General features: G+C 37.6%; 1 protein-coding gene across 1 annotated transcript in view; it reads left to right on the forward strand.

The window, feature by feature from the left end:
• Positions 1 to 19,646, forward strand: part of LOC134794098 (protein Aster-B-like) — a 58,187-nt gene that overhangs the window by 10,825 nt on the left and 27,716 nt on the right. The window contains exons 3-7 of the mRNA XM_063765798.1: positions 3,544 to 3,616; positions 6,077 to 6,160; positions 9,434 to 9,560; positions 10,368 to 10,525; positions 12,178 to 12,330. Of these exons, the coding sequence (XP_063621868.1) occupies positions 3,544 to 3,616; positions 6,077 to 6,160; positions 9,434 to 9,560; positions 10,368 to 10,525; positions 12,178 to 12,330 (595 nt within the window). The remainder of the gene's footprint in view (positions 1 to 3,543; positions 3,617 to 6,076; positions 6,161 to 9,433; positions 9,561 to 10,367; positions 10,526 to 12,177; positions 12,331 to 19,646) is intronic.

Here is a 19,646-nt window from a genome sequence, read left to right on the forward strand (position 1 = left end):
GACTATATTACTGATATAATATAGTAATATGTAGTAATGATGTAGCGAGTGTTACATTGTCTGACGTAGAGGCGTGACGTACAACAATACAACAGATTTTTCATTGTGCTTGAGGCCGAGCTCAACGCTCATTAATTATGCGGAAACTCAAGTTAAACGGCAAATTTTAAAGCCTATGTAAAGCGCCAAAAATATGTGTACACGGCCCTATTGCCTAGACAATTAGGGTATAGATATGTTTGTTTTCCGTATCGATATTTTAGGCCTTGACTGTACTGTAAATGTACTGTGGCTACATACATAATTTACCATGACAGTTAAGTAACTCTCTATACACTCTATTCTCTTTGATAATATGAATTCAACCTAAGCTATTAAATTATATCAACACGTACGATTCGCTTCTCGAAGGACAATTATCACCTCGCCTTTGACATTTTAATGTAAACAAAATCGATCGAATACCTACTCATCTTCACCCTTATCAGGGGGGTGTCACTACGCAGTTTAGGTACATTTGGCCGGCGGCCTCCCGAGTAGGGCAGGCGTATGGCAGTGGGCTGCCGCTCGACCGCACGATAGTCGTGTCACGTGGCGCTCGCGCAAAGAAAATTCACGTTTCGTGCGCGGTTATTAGTTTCAATTTTGTTGCAGGCGGCGAGTATAGGTATAATTTTATACCTAAATCTACTTTTGTGAGGGAGTGAATTTTCTGTACGGTAGTACTATTAGTTATTCTGTGCCCTTATGCTCGCTACGATAATCGTAGACGAGTTAGTTTTTACAAGCTTTTCTTTAAAGGGCTACCCGAGATTTTCATAGATTTTTGAGAAGTTTTGAATCGTATCTCCTTTTTTTGCACTACAGATAGAATTATAAGACAAACGGTTATCGGTTCTTCAATCTTATATCTCCGGTTTTGTCTACCGGATTTTTGAATACTTATTTTTTTATGATTTTTTTAAACATTGTCTAAAAAAACACTTTTTTCGTATCTAGTTTTCTGTGAAGGATCTTACATGTACGAAATCTACATATTTGGGTTGGTCTTTGGCGTCTCGAAAAACGTGTCTAAATTTTACGGTTTTAATTTTAAACTAATTAACACAAAAGTTTTGACCAGAAAACCAGTTTTTTAGCCTAAAATTGTTCAACTTTGATGCCAAATATCTAGAAGACAATGAACTTTGAAGTAAATATGGGATACTACCTATATTGCTTAAAGCCGTTGCTGTCAATATAAGCTACAAAAAATATTAGAAAACTAGGGGATTCAGAACAAAGGTCATTGGCGTGGGGAAGCAGTGTTGGCCGAAAGTTAATGCAGATTGAAAATGCTGGCCATTAACCATTATAAATTGAATCGTAAACTGTAATCGTCCGTTACGGTTTAAGGCTCAATTTATAATGGTTAATGGCCAACATTTTCAATTCGCATTAACTTTCGGCCAACACTGTGGGGTAGCCCCTTAACTTGTCCTGTTTGTTAATAGTGTCGTTCAAATCTTGGAAGCTATATTTGACCCACTTCCCGATTTCCGTTTGAGCTGAAATTTTGCATGTACAAATGTAAATCGGATGACAATGCAATATTATGATAACATGGAGCTAGGGTTGCCAGATGGTCGGGATTTGGCGGGATTCTCCCGATTTTTAGCATGTGTTCCCGATTCCCGACAAAGTGAAAATTGTCCCGAAAAACAGCTTCACGTTATAAAACAATAATTTCAAGTTCTGAACTGTCGTCGAGCTAGCGAGCGACCCGCGTCGAGCCGCTCGACGCCGCGAATTTTGTTTGTTTGTTCAAGATCTCAAAGAATTTATACTATTTTTATATAAAAACGTCTATGGGCAGAGTAGCTGACGTAGTGCCAATAATGTAAAATATCGTTGTTTTTAATACAATTACTTATTTTTCCCGACTTAAGTCCCAAAATCCCGAAAAATTTATATTTTTTCCCGATAATAGCGCCCTTCGATTTGGCAACCGTACATGGAGCTGATCTGATGATGGAGACAGGAGGTGCCTATGGGAAGTTTGTGATAAAACAAATCAAACTAATTGTGTTTGGGGTTATTAGAATTCTTTCGATGAGTATTAGTTGCCTGTGTAAAGAAAAGTACAGTCAGCGATAAAAGCTTGTATCAAAAATGATTTATTTGCCAAAAACTTATTAATTTTCATATGAATCTGTTTTGTAACTATGTAAAAGGCGTACTACGGTCGTAGTCTTATGCTTTATACGTAACATATAAAAAATTGGAAGACTGCAAAGATTTCATGAACCACTGCAATTCGGGTGGTACCGAGATGATCGACTTTCTAAATCGGGCGATAAAGTGTTGCAAAACAAAACGTTGCGACGTCGGCGCTGCGCCGTCGCCATCGGTATGGACATCGCCTTGGAAAAACAAAGTATAATTTCGGTGTTTTTAAAGAGTACAGCCAATTGTAATACCTATAGTAGGTATCTAAACAGCGAAGCGTGCGAAATTATCTGACTATTACATTAGTTAAGAGGCGATAGGCGACCCATTCTCCATACAACCGTAGTTCCCATTTTCCTCTCTAAATATTAATATCGCAATTTGATGTATTCGTTATTATTTAGATTTTTAGGGTGCGCAGCCAAAATGGCAAAAACGGAACCCTTACTTCTCTACCATACGGACACAGACTTTAATTGTTAATCCATCTAAGGTTCAAGCTAATTTGGTTTTCAATACTAACGGTATGAAATGTCCAATGTAAAGTAAACCTAAATGGCTCAATAATATAAGTCCGCAACTGTACCCTGCCCGACCTACTTGCCTACCATGCCATTGTCTGGCTTGAAAAAACAGTGGTTCTCTACCAAACAGTTGTTAGGGTTCCGTACCCAAAGGGTAAAAACGGGACCCTATTACTAAGACTCCACTGTCCGTCCGTCTGTTGTCCGTCTGTCTGTCACCAGGCTGTATCTCATGAACCGTGATAGCTAGACAGTTGAAATTTTCACAGATTATGTATTTCTGTTGCCGCTATAACAACAAATACTAAAAAGTACGGAACCCTCGGTGGACGAGTCCGACTCGCACTTGTCCGGTTTTCTTTATGTATTTATATTTCTATTATTCCTAATAATGGGAGTAAAGCGACCATTTGTTATTTTTATTAAGTTTAATAAGGTATATTCCATAATCATAGCCGTATTAATAGCGTATTTTGGACCAAATGTAAACAAAGCGGTGTACTTGATGTTATCGGTCGATACCGATTATGTATCTTATCGGTTTTACCGATGATTCATTATGTTCGTCGTATGTGGTATAATATAGAATATATATTTAATGGCATCCAAAATATACGATTAATCATTTGGCACTACAGGAGTTCGGAGGTTTAAAAATATGAATGCTTTGTTTAGGAAAGCGACGCAAGACATCTATAAACTAAAAAAAACATCTTACCAAACCTCTTTAAAGAATAGTTAAGATATTAGCATGTCGGATTATTGAAATTATATTTTAATATATTTTCATTATTTTATTTATTGTTTTCAGAAACCTGTCACGTTCGCCATCGCCATCTTTACGCAACCCTGACAACAACGCTGAACAGCTAGAAAATGACAAGGTAAGATCACAGCTTGCCCGTATTTATAAGGGCTCTGGCGACTTGCGAGCGAGTTGAAAGCGAGGCGAGCTCCCATCCCAGTATGAGAGTACGCAGCGAAATCGTTGCGGGCTCACGGCGAGGGCGTAACGACTCGCTCGCAAATCGCCAGTGTGCCAGCGTCCTTAAATCACGATAGAAACACAAAAGGAAGACAAGTAGGAAGGTTTTGTTTTACTTATTTAGTTAATTCGAGAAGGAATGCGTTATGCGTGCCACACGTTGGTGAATTGTTGCGCGTAAATATAATGAGCGCTCTTCCATTAGCGATTCAGAGGCCGAGGCCAAGAGCTATCAAAGTCCGTGAAATCTGTTATTACTGTTATTACACTATGATTTAATTTACGCTCGCAATAAATATTAATTTTGTAATTCTAATTTGATACAGGCTTTTATCGCCGACCGTACTTTTCTTTCGGCAATCACCTTTACCTTAGGGAGGCGCTCATAACTTCGGCCAATCTTAATGCCATATGACATCGGTGCCTTCATACACATTCTTAGGGCCACTTGCACTATACGACTAACCCGGGTTTAGCCCGTTAAACCGTTAACCAAGTGTCAAATACTACTGGTAACCATGGTAACTCTAGGTTTAACCGGTTAACACCGGGTTAGTGGGATGGTGCAAGTGTCGCTTAGTAACCCAACATCGGACACGGCGCGATGGAGCGCAGTATACTGGGTGTTCGCAGGACTGATAGAATCAGAAACACGGAACTGCGGTCCAGAACTCGAGTTGTAGATGTAGGTGTTAAGACCGCTGAGCTTAAGTGGGGCTGGGCTGGACATGTCTGCCGCATGCACCCTGAAAGGTGGGCCAAAATGGTTACGGAGTGGGACCCACGGAACACCATAGATGGTGCTGGCCGGAGTGCAGGCAGACCGAAAAGGAGATGGCGGGACGACTTGGACGCATTTTATCCGGAGTGGTTGGAAACTACAAAAGACAGGGTTGAGTGGAGGAAGCGAGGGGAGGCCTTTGCCCAGCAGTGGGAGACTTAACCACCAATAAAAAAAATGGATGTTATTGTCATAATTTCTGAAGCAATAAGAAGTGGACTTGATAGGGCCAACATGTACAATAGTATAAAGGTCCATACTTAAACAATAAAAAAAAAAAACACACCTTTACTGCTCATTGAGATGATTCTAACGATCACAAACATAACGATTGCTTTGTTTTATTACCTAGTTCCTATGGTCTTCCAGTTCAGTTCGAAATCATCATAATAAGACATTGGTCTTTCATAGGTACATACCGGTATACTAAATTTGAGCCTTATTTAATATCAGGAAGTAATTTTAATATAGCTTCACTTGACCCAAAGATTAGAAGAAATTATTTTTCAGAAGAGTTGTTTTATGCGGATCGCTTTGTATGACATAACATAATTATTGAAAGTCATATCATAATGTAATGATCGTCAGATTATCATCATCTTCCTCGCGTTATCCCGGCATTTTGCCACGGCTCATGGGAGCCTGGGGTCCGCTTGGCAACTCCCGAGAATTGGCGTAGGCACTAGATCGTCAGATTATCATTATTCATAATTCTGAAACCGTTAACATTTCAGGATTTTCGTAAGGTTATCCCAGTGGTGGGCAAAGTACGGCCCGCGGGCCAAGTCCGGCCCGCGAAAGGATGTTATCTGGCCCGCCGCCGGTCCTTCGAAAAAATGTGTAACTATATGACCATTATGAACAGCGATATAATAAAAATCCATTTTTGCTGTAAATCTGGCCCTCCTCTGAAATTCCTCCAAGTTTTGGCCCCTCATAAGGAAAGTTTGCCCACCATTGGGTTATCCTATAGATAGGTTAGGTTAGATTTGTTTTATGGCAATGAAAAACCCCTCGTTTCTGAGAAAAACCAAATTATGACTAACGAAAATGCAGACAAACAATACATTATGACATAAAACTTTATGGGAAACAATGGAGACCTTGTTTTATGATATGATGAAACAATAATATTTATTTTTTGAACAAATGGCGTCGCGTGCATATTTTTGCGCATATAAAGAATATAAAGGTATAGTTTACACAATTTAATCATCAGTCTTTAATTTTTATTATAGGTGATAATGATAGGTGATTTTCAACTAATTGACAATTGTAAATCAATTAATAACATGTACACACCAGTTATAACTGCATTTCGATCCGTTACCTTACAATCAAATGTTGTTGAGTATTACAAAACATGTATTATGTTTGAAAACATTTACCGACTTATAAAAACAGATTAGATTAGATTGGATTCATTTATTTTTCATTGAAAATGAACATTATATTTTATGTCAAAATAAAATGCATTCATAATTTCTGCATGCAATTTCGCAGCTCACTGTACAACTCATCTTGCTCGGACCCTTGGCATGGCTAACAGATTGATAATGCTTTCTGTTTTTTTTTCAGGATGGAGCCCCCGATTCAGTGTCTCTCGGCAGCGCCAGCGAGCTTTCCCTACCAACGGCCGTTGCGCTACGGAGCGAACAGAGGGTAGGTAGAAATACTATCGTAAAAAAAATACTTACCGTCACTGTAATGATCTCTGTTGCTTCTTAACCTTCAGTCATAAGGGTGTAAGAAGGGTGTCAGGAATAATGCAAAATAGAACTGTATCACTTTGAAATAAAGTTCAAAAGCAGGTGGGAAATATAAAGGCTTAATGTTGAGGATAAGCATTGCAGCCGATTTCTGATTTTGACTAAACCCAGCGATACTCAACCTGCGGCACGCCGGGGCTTTTTAGGTGGCCCGCCAGGTGATCCTGGTATAGACTGATTCTTGGAAGAAAGAGAGAGAGTAGGCACCGCTCCTCTTATCCCTTGAGCCCGCTCTCTCCTGTAGATATCTAGTTTCGTAAATATTCAAGCTGTTTCAACCGTACCCCGTTACAACGTACCCAGCTATAGGTACGTACCCTACTTCTGCCCCACCCTTTAAAAAATGCTGGGTACGCCCATGGACTGATATATAAGACAAACAAAATCGGGCTCATTTCGCCGCGGTCTGATAAATAAGACAAAACTTCGTGTAAAATTAAATAAATAAATAAAATAAAATAAGCAAATTTATCTTGCGGCCCGGAGCTACAAGGCAACAGTCTTTGTGGGCCTTAAAAAAAGGTTAAGTATGGCTGACATCAAAATGAAGAATAAAATGGTTTTCAAGTATTGTAATGAAATATACTCGTAAAATAAAAACAGCCTGTTGTTCAGTGGCGGTCAACTGGCAAGCGAGTAACAGTTCAATGTACATATTATATTTATATGAATGCTTGCAACTTCAGGAGTGTAACATGCATGTCGGTATAAAGTATTTGTACGATTTTTTTTAATACTTAACGATATACTCGTAAAAGCATATCTTCTAACCCTTTTACCCTCAAACCCTCAATATGGCCAATTCAAAAGGAATATTATGATTTGAGCAGTCTAGTAACTTTGGGTTCTATGTCTACCCTACAGTAACGTCAAAACGATTTTGTAGGTCAGGCGACGAATGCTAAAAAAAAGTTGTAGAGGGAAATGCTTGGAACACAATTTTTGACTCTGTAATTTTGTTTGGACTAGAGTTAAGATCAAAAAGTCTAACTAGTCCAAACAAAGTTACGGAGTCAAAAATTGTGTTCCAAGCATAGAGCCCTGTATACCTGCTTATTGCTTGGCCTATTGGTGAATGATTTGTTTTATGGCTTGGGTGACAAAGGTTGACTTTCAAAAAGGAGAAGGTTTAATACGAAAACAATCGGATGAAAGATTTTAAACTTTTTAATTTTTATTGGGATATACTTAGTTATCGACGGTATCGCTGCCGGCGGTCATTGAGTTCCGAGGTTACGAGATGGTAAGGAACAACGTTTTAACACTTTTAACTATTTGTCAATTCTACCTGTTCTATACTAAAGTAAGGACGCTAAGCGCAAAGAATTTCGGACATCGACCTGCCGGTTCCTATCTCTGTCGCACGTGCATAATTATATTACTGTCCCGCTGATGACGGCGGCACAGGGCGGACACGCCATACATCAAAAATCATTTGCGTTTATATGTGTGCGCGGCACGTCTGTACACGCGTCATTGTGTGTGTGGGTAAGTCGCGTTACTGAGAGGACGCCAGAAGTCCGCCAGATTCATGTCGCGGCCAGTCGCGGGGCGAAGTAATGCGAGTCGGGGCGGGGCGGTGCGTGGCCGTTCTGTATGATAGTACTATTACTTATTCTGTGACGGCGGTCAATGCCACTGTCCTAGCGGGACAAGAATATAATTACATACGTGCGTGTGATAGGGATAGGTACAGGCAGGTCGATATACGAAATTCTTCGTGATTGGCGTCCTTAGTTTAGCTCAGAGTAGGATTATATTTTGCTGAGTGTACCTTTGTTGTGTTACATAAAGCATGAGATTCCAGAGTTCTCTTATGAATACATTGAGACCATCTTTCGTGACTAAGTAAATTGGGGTACCTAGGCTGTTGGTAGTAGACCGATGTTTGACAGCGAATCATGATGTCCTTCTCTAACGCATGAATAGTTGAGTAAAATACCACTGGTAGAATTTAGAAAAAATATTATAGGGATAATATGACATTACCTAGCGCCCAATAATATTATATGTGCCCTGTTTATCAAAAGCTTGTAACTTGTAATACAAGTGGAAGTCCCTTTCTAACAAAAGCTGTCAAAAAGGGACTTCCACTTGTATTACAAGTTACAAGCTTTTGATAAATATGGCAATGGTCTTATTTTTTAAAATTTTGACTATGATCTTCGTTGAGTTTTTTGTATTGTACTTACTGTGACTAACAAAAAAGTTTTATCGCTGACCCTTTGGATACCACAGTCGAAATCAAATGCGCATTTTCATTTTCAAAATTATAGTTTGATACTTACTTTTTTTTATTAAAGGCCCAGACCAGCTAATCATGGCATTACGAACTGACTAAATATAATAGCTAAAGCTACATATAACAAAATGTTATACACGAAAAACGCTTAGTTTTCGAGACATTCCATATTTTCTTAAAATTTGTAATCAATATCCTATACAATCGAAGGCATAGTGTGAAACGAGACATTGAACGAAATGTAATTATTTTGTTCCGAAAAATATTAAGGTGAAATGTTGCCATCGCACGGATACTTTTATTTAAGGCTAGAGTTGATACATCATTACCGCTTGTCAATAAGGTGCTATTTCCATAAAGATTGAATTGGAAATCAACCTTATCAACAACTGACAATGTGGTACCTTTTAGTTGATAACGTCACATTTATCTGAAATGCGCCATCGACTGTGGCATCCAAAGGGTCGACCCCGCATTGATCCTTCTCAACTCTAGGTATCCTCCGCCGGTCAGCGCACATCCGAAGGTCGCACCAAGAAGAAGAGCTGGTATAGCTCCTTCTACCCGACATACAAGAGCAAGTGTGAAGACTTCAAGCGGCTCTTTAAAGATCTGCCCGATGAGGAGCGACTTATTGTTGGTAATTATTTCATACATTTAGTTTACTGTTGCTGTTCGCAAAAAAATTAGAACACTTTAGGCATCCTCCGCCGGCCAGCGTACATCCGAAGGTTGCACCAAGAAGAAGAGCTGGTATAGCTCCTTCTACCCGACATACAAGAGCAAGTGTGAGGACTTCAAGCGGCTCTTTAAAGATCTGCCCGATGAGGAGCGACTTATTGTTGGTAATTATTTCATACATTTAGTTTACTGTTGCTGTTCGCAAGGAATTAGAACACTTTAGGCATCCTCATCCGAAGTCAGCGTACATCCGAAGGTCGCACCAAGAAGAAGAGCTGGTATAGCTCCTTCTACCCGACATACAAGAGCAAGTGTGAGGACTTCAAGCGGCTCTTTAAAGATCTGCCCGATGAGGAGCGACTTATTGTTGGTAATTATTTCATACATTTAGTTTACTGTTGCTGTTCGCAAGGAATTAGAACACTTTAGGCATCCTCATCCGAAGTCAGCGTACATCCGAAGGTCGCACCAAGATGAAGAGCTGGTATAGCTCCCTCTACCCTACCTACAAGAGCAAGTGTGAGGACTTCAAGCGGCTCTTTAAAGATCTGCCCGATGAGGAGTGACTTATTGTTGGTAATTATTCCATACATTTAGTTTACTGTTACTGTTCGCAAGGAATTAGAACACTTTAGGCATCCTCCGCCGGTCAGCGTACATCCGAAGGTCGCACCAAGAAGAAGAGCTGGTATAGCTCTTTCTACCCGACCTACAAGAGCAAGTGTGAGAGACTTCAAGCGGCTCTGCCCGATGAGGAGCGACTTATTGTTGGTAATTATTACTCTGCTTTGGTAAAATTAAAAATCACATCAAATAAAGAGCTGGCGCCTTCTATCCCACGTACAAAAGTAAGTTTGAGGACATCAAAATGCTCTTTAAAGATATGCCCAATGAGAAGCTTATTGTTCGTAATTATTTATTACTTTTATGAGCTGTTACGTTGAATTCTCTGCTCGCAAAAAGTAACAACACTTTAGGTGTCGTCTACCGGCTAACGTGCCCCCGAATGTCGCATCAAGAAATAGAACTGCTATAGTTCCTTCAACTCTACATATAAAATAAAATTAAAATCTAATACCATTAAGCATTCTTTACCAGTTAATATCAACCAAACGTTTTAAAACTTACTTTAAAATTAAAATAGTCAATATTATATAATTCATTGTTTTTTTCACAGACTATTCCTGCGCGCTACAGAAAGACATCCTGGTCCACGGCCGTCTATACGCGTCGCAGAACTACCTCTGTTTCCACGCTAGCATCTTCGGGTGGGAGACCAGCTTATCTTTACGATGGAAAGATGTCACCGCTATTACTAAAGAGCGAACAGCACTTGTAAGTTTTTTTGTTCTTCGACATACAATACAACCTAGCTAGGTATGTGTGAAAAAACATAAAGATTAGTCTTTATGTTCTGGGTAAAATATATTGAATTCGTAATGTATGCCTCTAAATAAGAACTTTTTACACGCTATGTCTCAAAGGTTGTTTCCCGAAAATGTTTCATTCAAATGTGTTTAGATGTGCATATTGACTAACAAAAGTAACAAACATGCATTATTATTAGTACTGATATCCTGGCCACGGCACCATATTGTAACAGACATGGCTTTTTTAGCGATTTTATTCCCTTCGTGTAATTTTACTGAAATGTTAGATACATTTTTTATCTCCGCATCCGACGTCTATTTTTAGCGCACTAGCTGCGAATAATTCACTTATGCCTCGTGCGCCTTTCGTGAACAGCAAACGCATACACCGTACTATACGCGTGCTGCTCTTCTTAACGACTCTTTCGCAAATGGTCCGCGAATAGCGCGCTAGTTGTATTTTATTTGTTATAAGGGCTTTGTTTGTCATTCAAGTTCCAGAACTTAATTCGACTACGTCAAAAATACTGGAGTTAATCTTTGACCCTCTTTTTCCCATTTTTTCCTAACCAGAATCATAACTACAATTGAGCTCCAAGTAGGTATGATTTCCGCTGTTTTGTGTTGCTTAACTTAAAACTCGGGTAAATCCATTCGACCCTCTCAGCAAATATCTACCCTATTACCTTTTCTTAATATCAAAATCGCATAATCTGACAGATGGTATACACCCACTTGCCAGAATTTCATTTGCCATAATTTAATTTGCCATAATAGTCAACAGCCATTATATTGTTTCCCATAATTACATATGCAATACTTATTGTTTACTATATTAGTCACGTGCCAGAAACTTTGTTTCCCATAAAATCAATTTCAATAATATCATTTGTCATCATCATTGTAAGCCATAATTATCACTAGCCATAATAATTTTTTTTTACAGAAACCAAATGCTACTAGAAAAATGGGTTAGGTTAGGTTTGAACTGCGACCCTTACAGAAAAGTAATGCTACTGGAAAAGTGGGTTAGGTTAGGTTTGAACTGCGACCCTTACAGAAAAGAAATGCTATTGGAAAAGTGGGTTAGGTTAGGTTTGAACTGCACCCCACACAGAAAATAAATGCTACTAGTAAAGTAGGTTAGGTTTGAACTGCGACCCTTACAGAAAAGAAATGCTATCAGAAAAGTGGGTTAGGTTAGGTTTGAATTGCGACCCTTACAGAAACCAAATGCTACTAGAAAAATGGGTTAGGTTAGGTTTGAACTGCGACCCTTACAGAAAAGAAATACTACTGGAAAAGTGGGCTAGTGAGGTTTAAATATTCTATTAAATAATATTATTACAATTAATAATATGGACAACAACACGTATGGCACTCGTACGTTCTGGAATCTAATAATCGGGTAAACAAAGAGTATGTCACATAATTTTTATGGTAAACAAACAATTCGGGCAAATTAAATTCGGGCAAATAAAATTCGGGCATATGAGTATTATTTTATATAATTTTCGGACAAACAATAGACAACCCTGACAGATGGATTTACCCGAGTTTGAAGTTAAGGGACTCAATTATTGATCTTTGGTAACATAAATATCTATATTTACCCAGGTGATACCAAACGCGATCCTCATCTGCACAGAAACTGAGAAGAATTTCCTCACATCATTCTCCGGCCGGGACAAATCGTATCTGATGCTGTTCAGGATCTGGCAGAACGCGCTCATGGGACAGCCTGTCAGTAGCCAGGAGATATGGCATTGGGTAAGTACAATTATTTAGTTTATGGGTTAGAGTCCGTTTAAGCTAATTTTGCCCCAAAAAAGGGGTGGGAATGTCTTTATAAACGTCGTACAGATGTAGTGCATAATTGTTTTCCGTCGTATTTTCTTGGAAACGTTCGTTTCTGTCATGCTAGTTCAGTCAATGTCAGTACTTTTTGTACCGAGACTGACTGAAATAGCAAGACACGTGCCGTTTCCGTGAAAATACGATGGAAAATAAGAAGATATTTCATACTAACGACGATATTATCCCAATTTCTCATTGAAAATGTCATGCAGAGTTGGTTAGCTGGTCCGACTCTATCTAATTTTATTTTACAACTCTGTTCGTCTCAGTAAGTACTAACTTTTTGACTGACTTGAAAAAGAAGAGTTTCTCTAGCCTCGTGCCGCCAACAATACAAAATCATAGCCAAGAAAGTTAGATCGTGTCATCATATCCTGACGTAATGACATTGGGAGAATGCGACACATAGACTTCGGTCAAATAAAAAGACCTGTGATGTCTAGCCTCGATGTACATTAGGAATGTCATTCATTCATTCATTCAGGCCTTTAACATCTTGACAGATGATTTATGCAGCGTCTGTAAGCGAGGAACAACGTCTCTCGTGGCTGTATAAGCCAATGCGGGACCGGCATTTGCGACCGCATTTATGGCAGCTGAAGCAGGGAGCCATGTCGGCACCATCAGGTGGATTGTGCCTCTGCGCGTTTTCGGGCAAGGTCTTGGAACCATGCGTTGTCGTGAATTTCGCGACCTTTCGCGATGGTACCCCTCCATCCATCGCGATCTGACGCGAGCTCCTCCCAAGTGTCCCTATCGATATCAAAAGCGACCATGTCGCGTTTTCTACTGACAAGATCTGCTTGACCAAGTATAGGTTGCATTTTATTTGTTCGAAAATTTTACTAGTCAAATGAAATGCTACCTACTTTGTTTTTAATTAAGGTTGACATTCCTAATGTACATCGAGGCTAGACATCACAGGTCTTTTTATTTGACCGAAGTCTATGTGTTGCATTCTCCCAATGTCATTACGTCAGGATATGATGACACGATCTATAAAATAAAATGATGGCTAGACTTTTGTGAAATTGGTTATTTTTTGGTTAAGGATACTTTCAATGTTAGCATTGTTTTAGCTTTGTCAATCAAGTTGCGATAAAAATGGACTTATTATCAAAAAATTATTAAGACAATCCTGAAAAGTTGTAATGATTCAGAATAAAAAATCTAAAATAGGAAATTCTGACGGTCTAGCATGAGTTGCGTTCTCGCGCGCGACTCCATACATCAAGCGTGACTTCAAGTATGGACTCGCGCGCGAGAACGCAACTTATGTCAGACCGCCTGATCTAATGATAGCTATTTTATAACTTAGTGTTCAATATGCGTAATCTAACTCTTAAAACAAAAAATAAGAAGATAAGGAAGGATCAATGAAAAATGATTCCATTTTGATATCAATTTAAAACAAGTGGCACAAATTTAGGCGTCAGTGAGTTACATAAATAACACTTATACTTTCATAGTTTACGCTGAATTGCTTTTTACTAAGGGGTTATGCACAAATCACGCGAGGTGTTTTCGGCTACTTTTTGACCCCCCTTCCCCCTTGGTGATATTTGGTGACGTTTCAAAATCAAAAAATCAAAATCAAAATATACTTTATTCATGTAGGCCTAGCAACAAGCTCTTATGAATCGTAATTAATCTTAATCTAATTATCAGAGCAATTTATTGATGTTAATATTATTCCATAATAAAATTGGATTATTATACATATCAAATTTAACACTAAGAATTTCACAAAAGGATCGTCAAACATTAAAAAGATTGTATAAAAAAATACTAGTCTATAATTTCTAGAATAAAATCTAAATGTCAAAAAAAAAAGCATAAGTAACAGTTTTTAGCTACCCCCTCCCCCTTATAACCTCACGTGTATTTTTTTGAAACTTTTCTATCCGACTGGTCAAGGCCACGCGCTCCAAAATTACGTAAAATAGACTCGCTCTTTTGAAGGGCGGAGTTAAGATTTATGTTTAACGAAACCGAGAAAAAGTATCTACTCAGGTATTTTTACTTAGTTTCGTTCAATGTAGAAAAATATACTAGTAGGGTTAGTAAGTAAGACAAATGTATGGAAGTGCATGCACTTTAGTCTCAGGCGATGCCGCTTGGCACGATTGTTCCTTAGGTCAAACAAAGTTGATCTGGCCCGGTAGCCAGGAGATCGTACCATGCATGCTTAAGGGGGGAAAATAGGGGGGAGAAAGTTTGTATGGAAGAAAAATAAAAACAACAAATTTGTACCAAAAAAGGGCAAAAACCCATGAAAAAAATATTAAAACATTATATTTAGACTTTTAAAATGCCAAATTCAGTGTTTTAGTAAACATTTTTAATCTTTGACTTTGGGCATAGTTCCATTTGTATGGAAATCGTTACCGCCACGCGCTATAAATTATTTTTTTATTACGAAAAAATGTATGAATGCCTACTTTAAAGTGATATTTTCCAGAATAAAGAATACATGGGCTACATCGTCCATATTTTTATTTAGTGCAAATCGCCATACTGTGATTGTAACCTCCAAAGTTGTCACAAAAAATTACATAACATTTTCATTTTTTGTACAAAAATATTTTTTTTGTATGGAAAGGCATAATAATTATTTCAAAAATGAATTCCTCGTCCCTTAATTATACGAAAATGATATATAACTTGCCCTAGTTGCTAAGACTAGGAAGGAATATAGCATAGATTGGACCTGGGGAGCCGACCCTTTCACCCCCCCCTTTTTGGGGGGTCTGCATGGTACTATCTCCTGGCTACCGGGCCAAATCAACTTTGTTTGACCTAAGGAACAATGGTGCCAAGCGGCATCGCCTGAGACTAAAGTGCATGCTAAATGACCTTACTAATCCTACTATACTCGTGAGGTCTCCTTATACCCCACCCTCCCCCAAAGTGATCTGTCGGGATTTTTTCGTGACATCCCCCCTATCGAACCTCGCGTGATTTGTGCACAAGCCCTATTAACCATTCTGGTTTATCCTGGTCGACAACTGAACATTTGATTTGAATCTCAATGAATTTCTCTTCCACGCCACTCGGATCGTTTAAAATGCGCATTCCAATCAAATACTATACGATCTAAATATTAAAGTATCGAAAACAAGGTGGATATTATACGCGGAGCGCCTATAATGTGCATTATGGGGCACATGTGCGTTATATCAAAGGAATTTCAATTTTAAGTACACCAGTTAGGTTCCATATTTCATTGGCAGCACCCTGTCACTATCGCTTGCGACTATTGGCCCTGCCATTGAAAAATGGAATCTAACTTCTGTATAAAATGTTCAAATTCATTTGACTCCCTCTCACTCTAGCCGTATTACGTACAATTGAAAAGTCTCAAATGTCGAGGCGTGTCTTACTATAGCTAAATGAGTTTGAACCTTATTAAATGCTTTTATACGTTCCATATTTTAATAGCAGTATCGCATCTGCTCGCGACTATTGTCTTTGCCATGTAAATATGGAATGTAACTACTGTATAAAAGGTCCAAATTACTATAACTATAACTTTCCATTTTCATGTGAGTTAGGCATTACACATGCAAATTGTCTACGTTTGAGGCCAGGGTTTTTGGACTCGGCTTTTTTCTTCGAAAGTTGAGTTTCTTGCGAAAGAATTTTTATTGCAATACGACATATGTGATAGATTCATTTCAATAATAAAATACAATTTGATTGTTTTTTTCATAGGTCTTCTTTTATACTCAGTAACTCTTTGGTGATGGGTTGTAATGGGATTATGGGGATTATAGTTAAAACTTCGAATATTTTACCTGTTTACCCAAATTCACTTTTTTATTAACTCTTTAAACGGCAAGAACCCTTAATGGTTCTAGAATGTTTATAAAAGTTATAAGTGTTATGGCGTATGCTGTCAATAACAATGCTGCTTTCTAGTACGAGTAAGGCTTAATATTTTATTGGTACAACAATGACATTTAGCGTACGAGTGATATTTTTGCCTAAAGTTTATAAGGCTTTCTCCTTTAACCGCCAAAAAATATTACTCACAAACGACCATAATGTTAAATTTACAATTGAATTGTTATTTTTCTTTTTGACCCAATATCGCGTTGGCGGAAAGCGAAGTGTTAAGGAAAGTGTAGTGTACAACTGTAAATTACCTACGTGAATAAATCGGCCCATTTTAGAGTAGGTATTAGGTACAGCCATCAGATATATCAGAGTGGCTAAGGCGGTCACAAACATCTGAACACGCCTCTATTGTCAAGGCGATAGAGTGCGCGTTCAGATATTGTGAACACCATGGCCGCTCCGATATATCTGACGGCGACGGTACATGATCTTCGGGGATTATTCCACTGTTCAACAGGTACTGAATTATTGAAGAGACGCGCGACGCTTGCGCCGCCATTGCTGCGTTCAGTTCGTTTCGGTATTCATAATGTTTTAGTTTGGTAGAAAAAGTTTTCGGTATAAACGTGAGGAAAAAGTGAGTGAGGGGAAAATGTTTAAATGTGTGTTTTAAGATCAAAAATAATGAATAAATTCAAAAGTGTAGCTATGATTTCGAGGCTAGATTTAACCCTTTATACTGTGTGTGGTGGTCAAAATGTATGGGTTCAACTCAAACCTCGGTTGTCTTACTAGTCTTGTCTAGAGCAGAAAAAACCGTTGTCGAAAAAATGCAAAAAGAAGACTACCTATAAATTCTGTCAGGATCTTTATCATACACAGACGAAAATTTAAATGTATTTTTTGGGGTTCTCCTAAGATTAAAAATAAGGGATACATTCAAAAGTGTAACAACAATTTTAATGAGGCTAGCTTTTAAGTAAAAAAAGTTGTATTTTTTGTATCAGTTCACGATCTTGGTCTTTTTTTTATTGATTTCATGATTTAAATCTAGGCTTTTAGAAACAGCAATAAGTAATAATTCCATCCTTAATTATTATGAAATACCAAAAAAGGAAACATAAAAAAAGGTGTTTTCCTAATATAAAAGAGGAAACTCTCCTCAAAAACTCCAAAATTATGAACAAATTTTAATCAACTTTCCTTTTATTCGAGGCAAAGACATAATAAAATACCTAAAGGTTAAAAAACAATAAATATAAACAAACAAGAATAGTGTGAAGTAACTAATGAATGAGTTATAATTAGCTGTTTGTTAACGTGCCAAGTGTTCTAAAATACAAGCAAAACGACTGTCAAATGTTCAGATCAACTTCAAAGGAATAACAAGACGTGAAACGTAAATATTTAAACAAATTTAAGTTGTATAAGAGTGACTTGCAAAAAATTTGTACGTGATTAAGCGCAGTTAAGAAGCTGTGATTAGTCTTAACTTGATTCATTTGTGTTACGAAAATTAACTATGTAAATTGTATTGTATTGTACTTAATTCGTACAAATATTAGGTCATTACCTATGAAATTGGCGTTTTGTCCGGAGAATTTCAACGAAACACGAATTTCCATACAATTAATTTTGCGGATATTTTTTTGATGGCTAATTCAAACCAAACAAAATTTTTCCAGTAATTTTTGACACCTTTAAGGTATGTTTTCAATATCTCCATTTCTTGAAAATTGGTACCATTAGAAAAATATAAGTAATTTTAATACTCGAACCGACAGCACATGAAAAGACCTATTTTCAAGGCTTAATTCTGAACACTTAACAATAAAAAATAACAATTAATTGCTGTCAAGCTGTTTGGCGAAATCATATTGTAGTTTTATTGTAATTGTGTATGTACTTTTGTAAAAAAAAAAAAACTAGGATCAGACTTATATCTATGAACAAAAACGCCAATTTCATAGGTAAGGACCTAATATAAGTCTATAGCATACGCTAACACACTGTCATGCATCTAACTTAAATAGAAATGGCTTAACTGTGGTAACACAATGGAATCAATTAACTTTAGACTAAATTACAGGTGCTTAACACCTATGTACAATTTTTTAGCAATTCACTTATAAGCAAACCTGGGATAACTCGGGCACTTATACTAAAGTGACGTAGCAAAATATTTTATCGACAATTAAATATATCGATGTTACTGTCAACATCTAAATGTTCTACAAAATAAATATATTTATACAAAATCGCTTTGTGTACTGCTTCTTAAATTCTAAAAAGGTGTTTTTTCGTAGAATTTATTTTATTTTTAAACCAGGTCCGTATTTCCACATTTGCACTAAATGTTTTATTCTAATTATTTTATATCGTTATTTATTATTTCTTAAACATTACTCCATCTTCATTTATTGCTAAAAGTACATAAAAAGTGAAATTTACCTTAAGTCATAAAGTCTTATATATCGACATCTTTTTAGGGTTCCGTACCCAAAGGGTAAAACGGGACCCTATTACTAAGACTTCGCTGTCCGTCCGTCCGTCCGTCCGTCTGTCTGTCACCAGGCTGTATCTCACGAACCGTGATAGCTAGACAGTTGAAATTTTCACAGATGATTATTTCTGTTGCCGCTATAACAACAAATACTAAAAACAGAATAAAATAAAGATTTAAATGGGGCTCCCATACAACAAACGTGAGTTTTGACCAAAGTTAAGCAACGTCGGGAGTGGTCAGTACTTGGATGGGTGACCGTTTTTTTTATTTGCTTTTTTTCTCGTTTTTTTTTGCATTATGGTACGGAACCCTTCGTGCGCGAGTCCGACTCGCACTTGCCCGGTTTTTTTTATCGATATCAAATCCCTAGAATGTGCCCCGAGTTATCACAGGTTTGCTCATAAGATCTTTAAACGGTTGTTCTTATTCAATATAGTGTAAGAATAATTCTTATAATAAGGGACATATACTAATAATCTAACTTAATGTAACAAGTAGGCTAACGCAATGAACCAAATATTTAAATAGGTACCGTTTTTTAAGGTCACTCGCGTAACTTTGGTCGCACACCACCACTGGTTACCCGCATTACGTTGCAGATAGCGATTTTTTATCAAACAAATCGCCAGTGTTTTCTACCCGAACTTTAACCGACAGTACAAAACGCGAACTGTACTAGTATTATGTACCTACTACTACATTGTAAATTAGTGTTAACAGAGCAGTAATTAACAACTCCGGTTGCCCGCGAGATCTATTGCAGTGTTTTGAAGTTTTGCATTGCGTTTGCTGTAATGCAAGTATGTAGTTTTTATTTTATTTCTGTTTTTCCAACTGACTTCGATAAATGGGTATATGTGTGACATATCTTTACCAATTTCAA

This window comes from Cydia splendana, chromosome 10, assembly GCF_910591565.1.
Source record: "Cydia splendana chromosome 10, ilCydSple1.2, whole genome shotgun sequence".
Lineage (NCBI taxonomy): Eukaryota > Metazoa > Arthropoda > Insecta > Lepidoptera > Tortricidae > Cydia > Cydia splendana.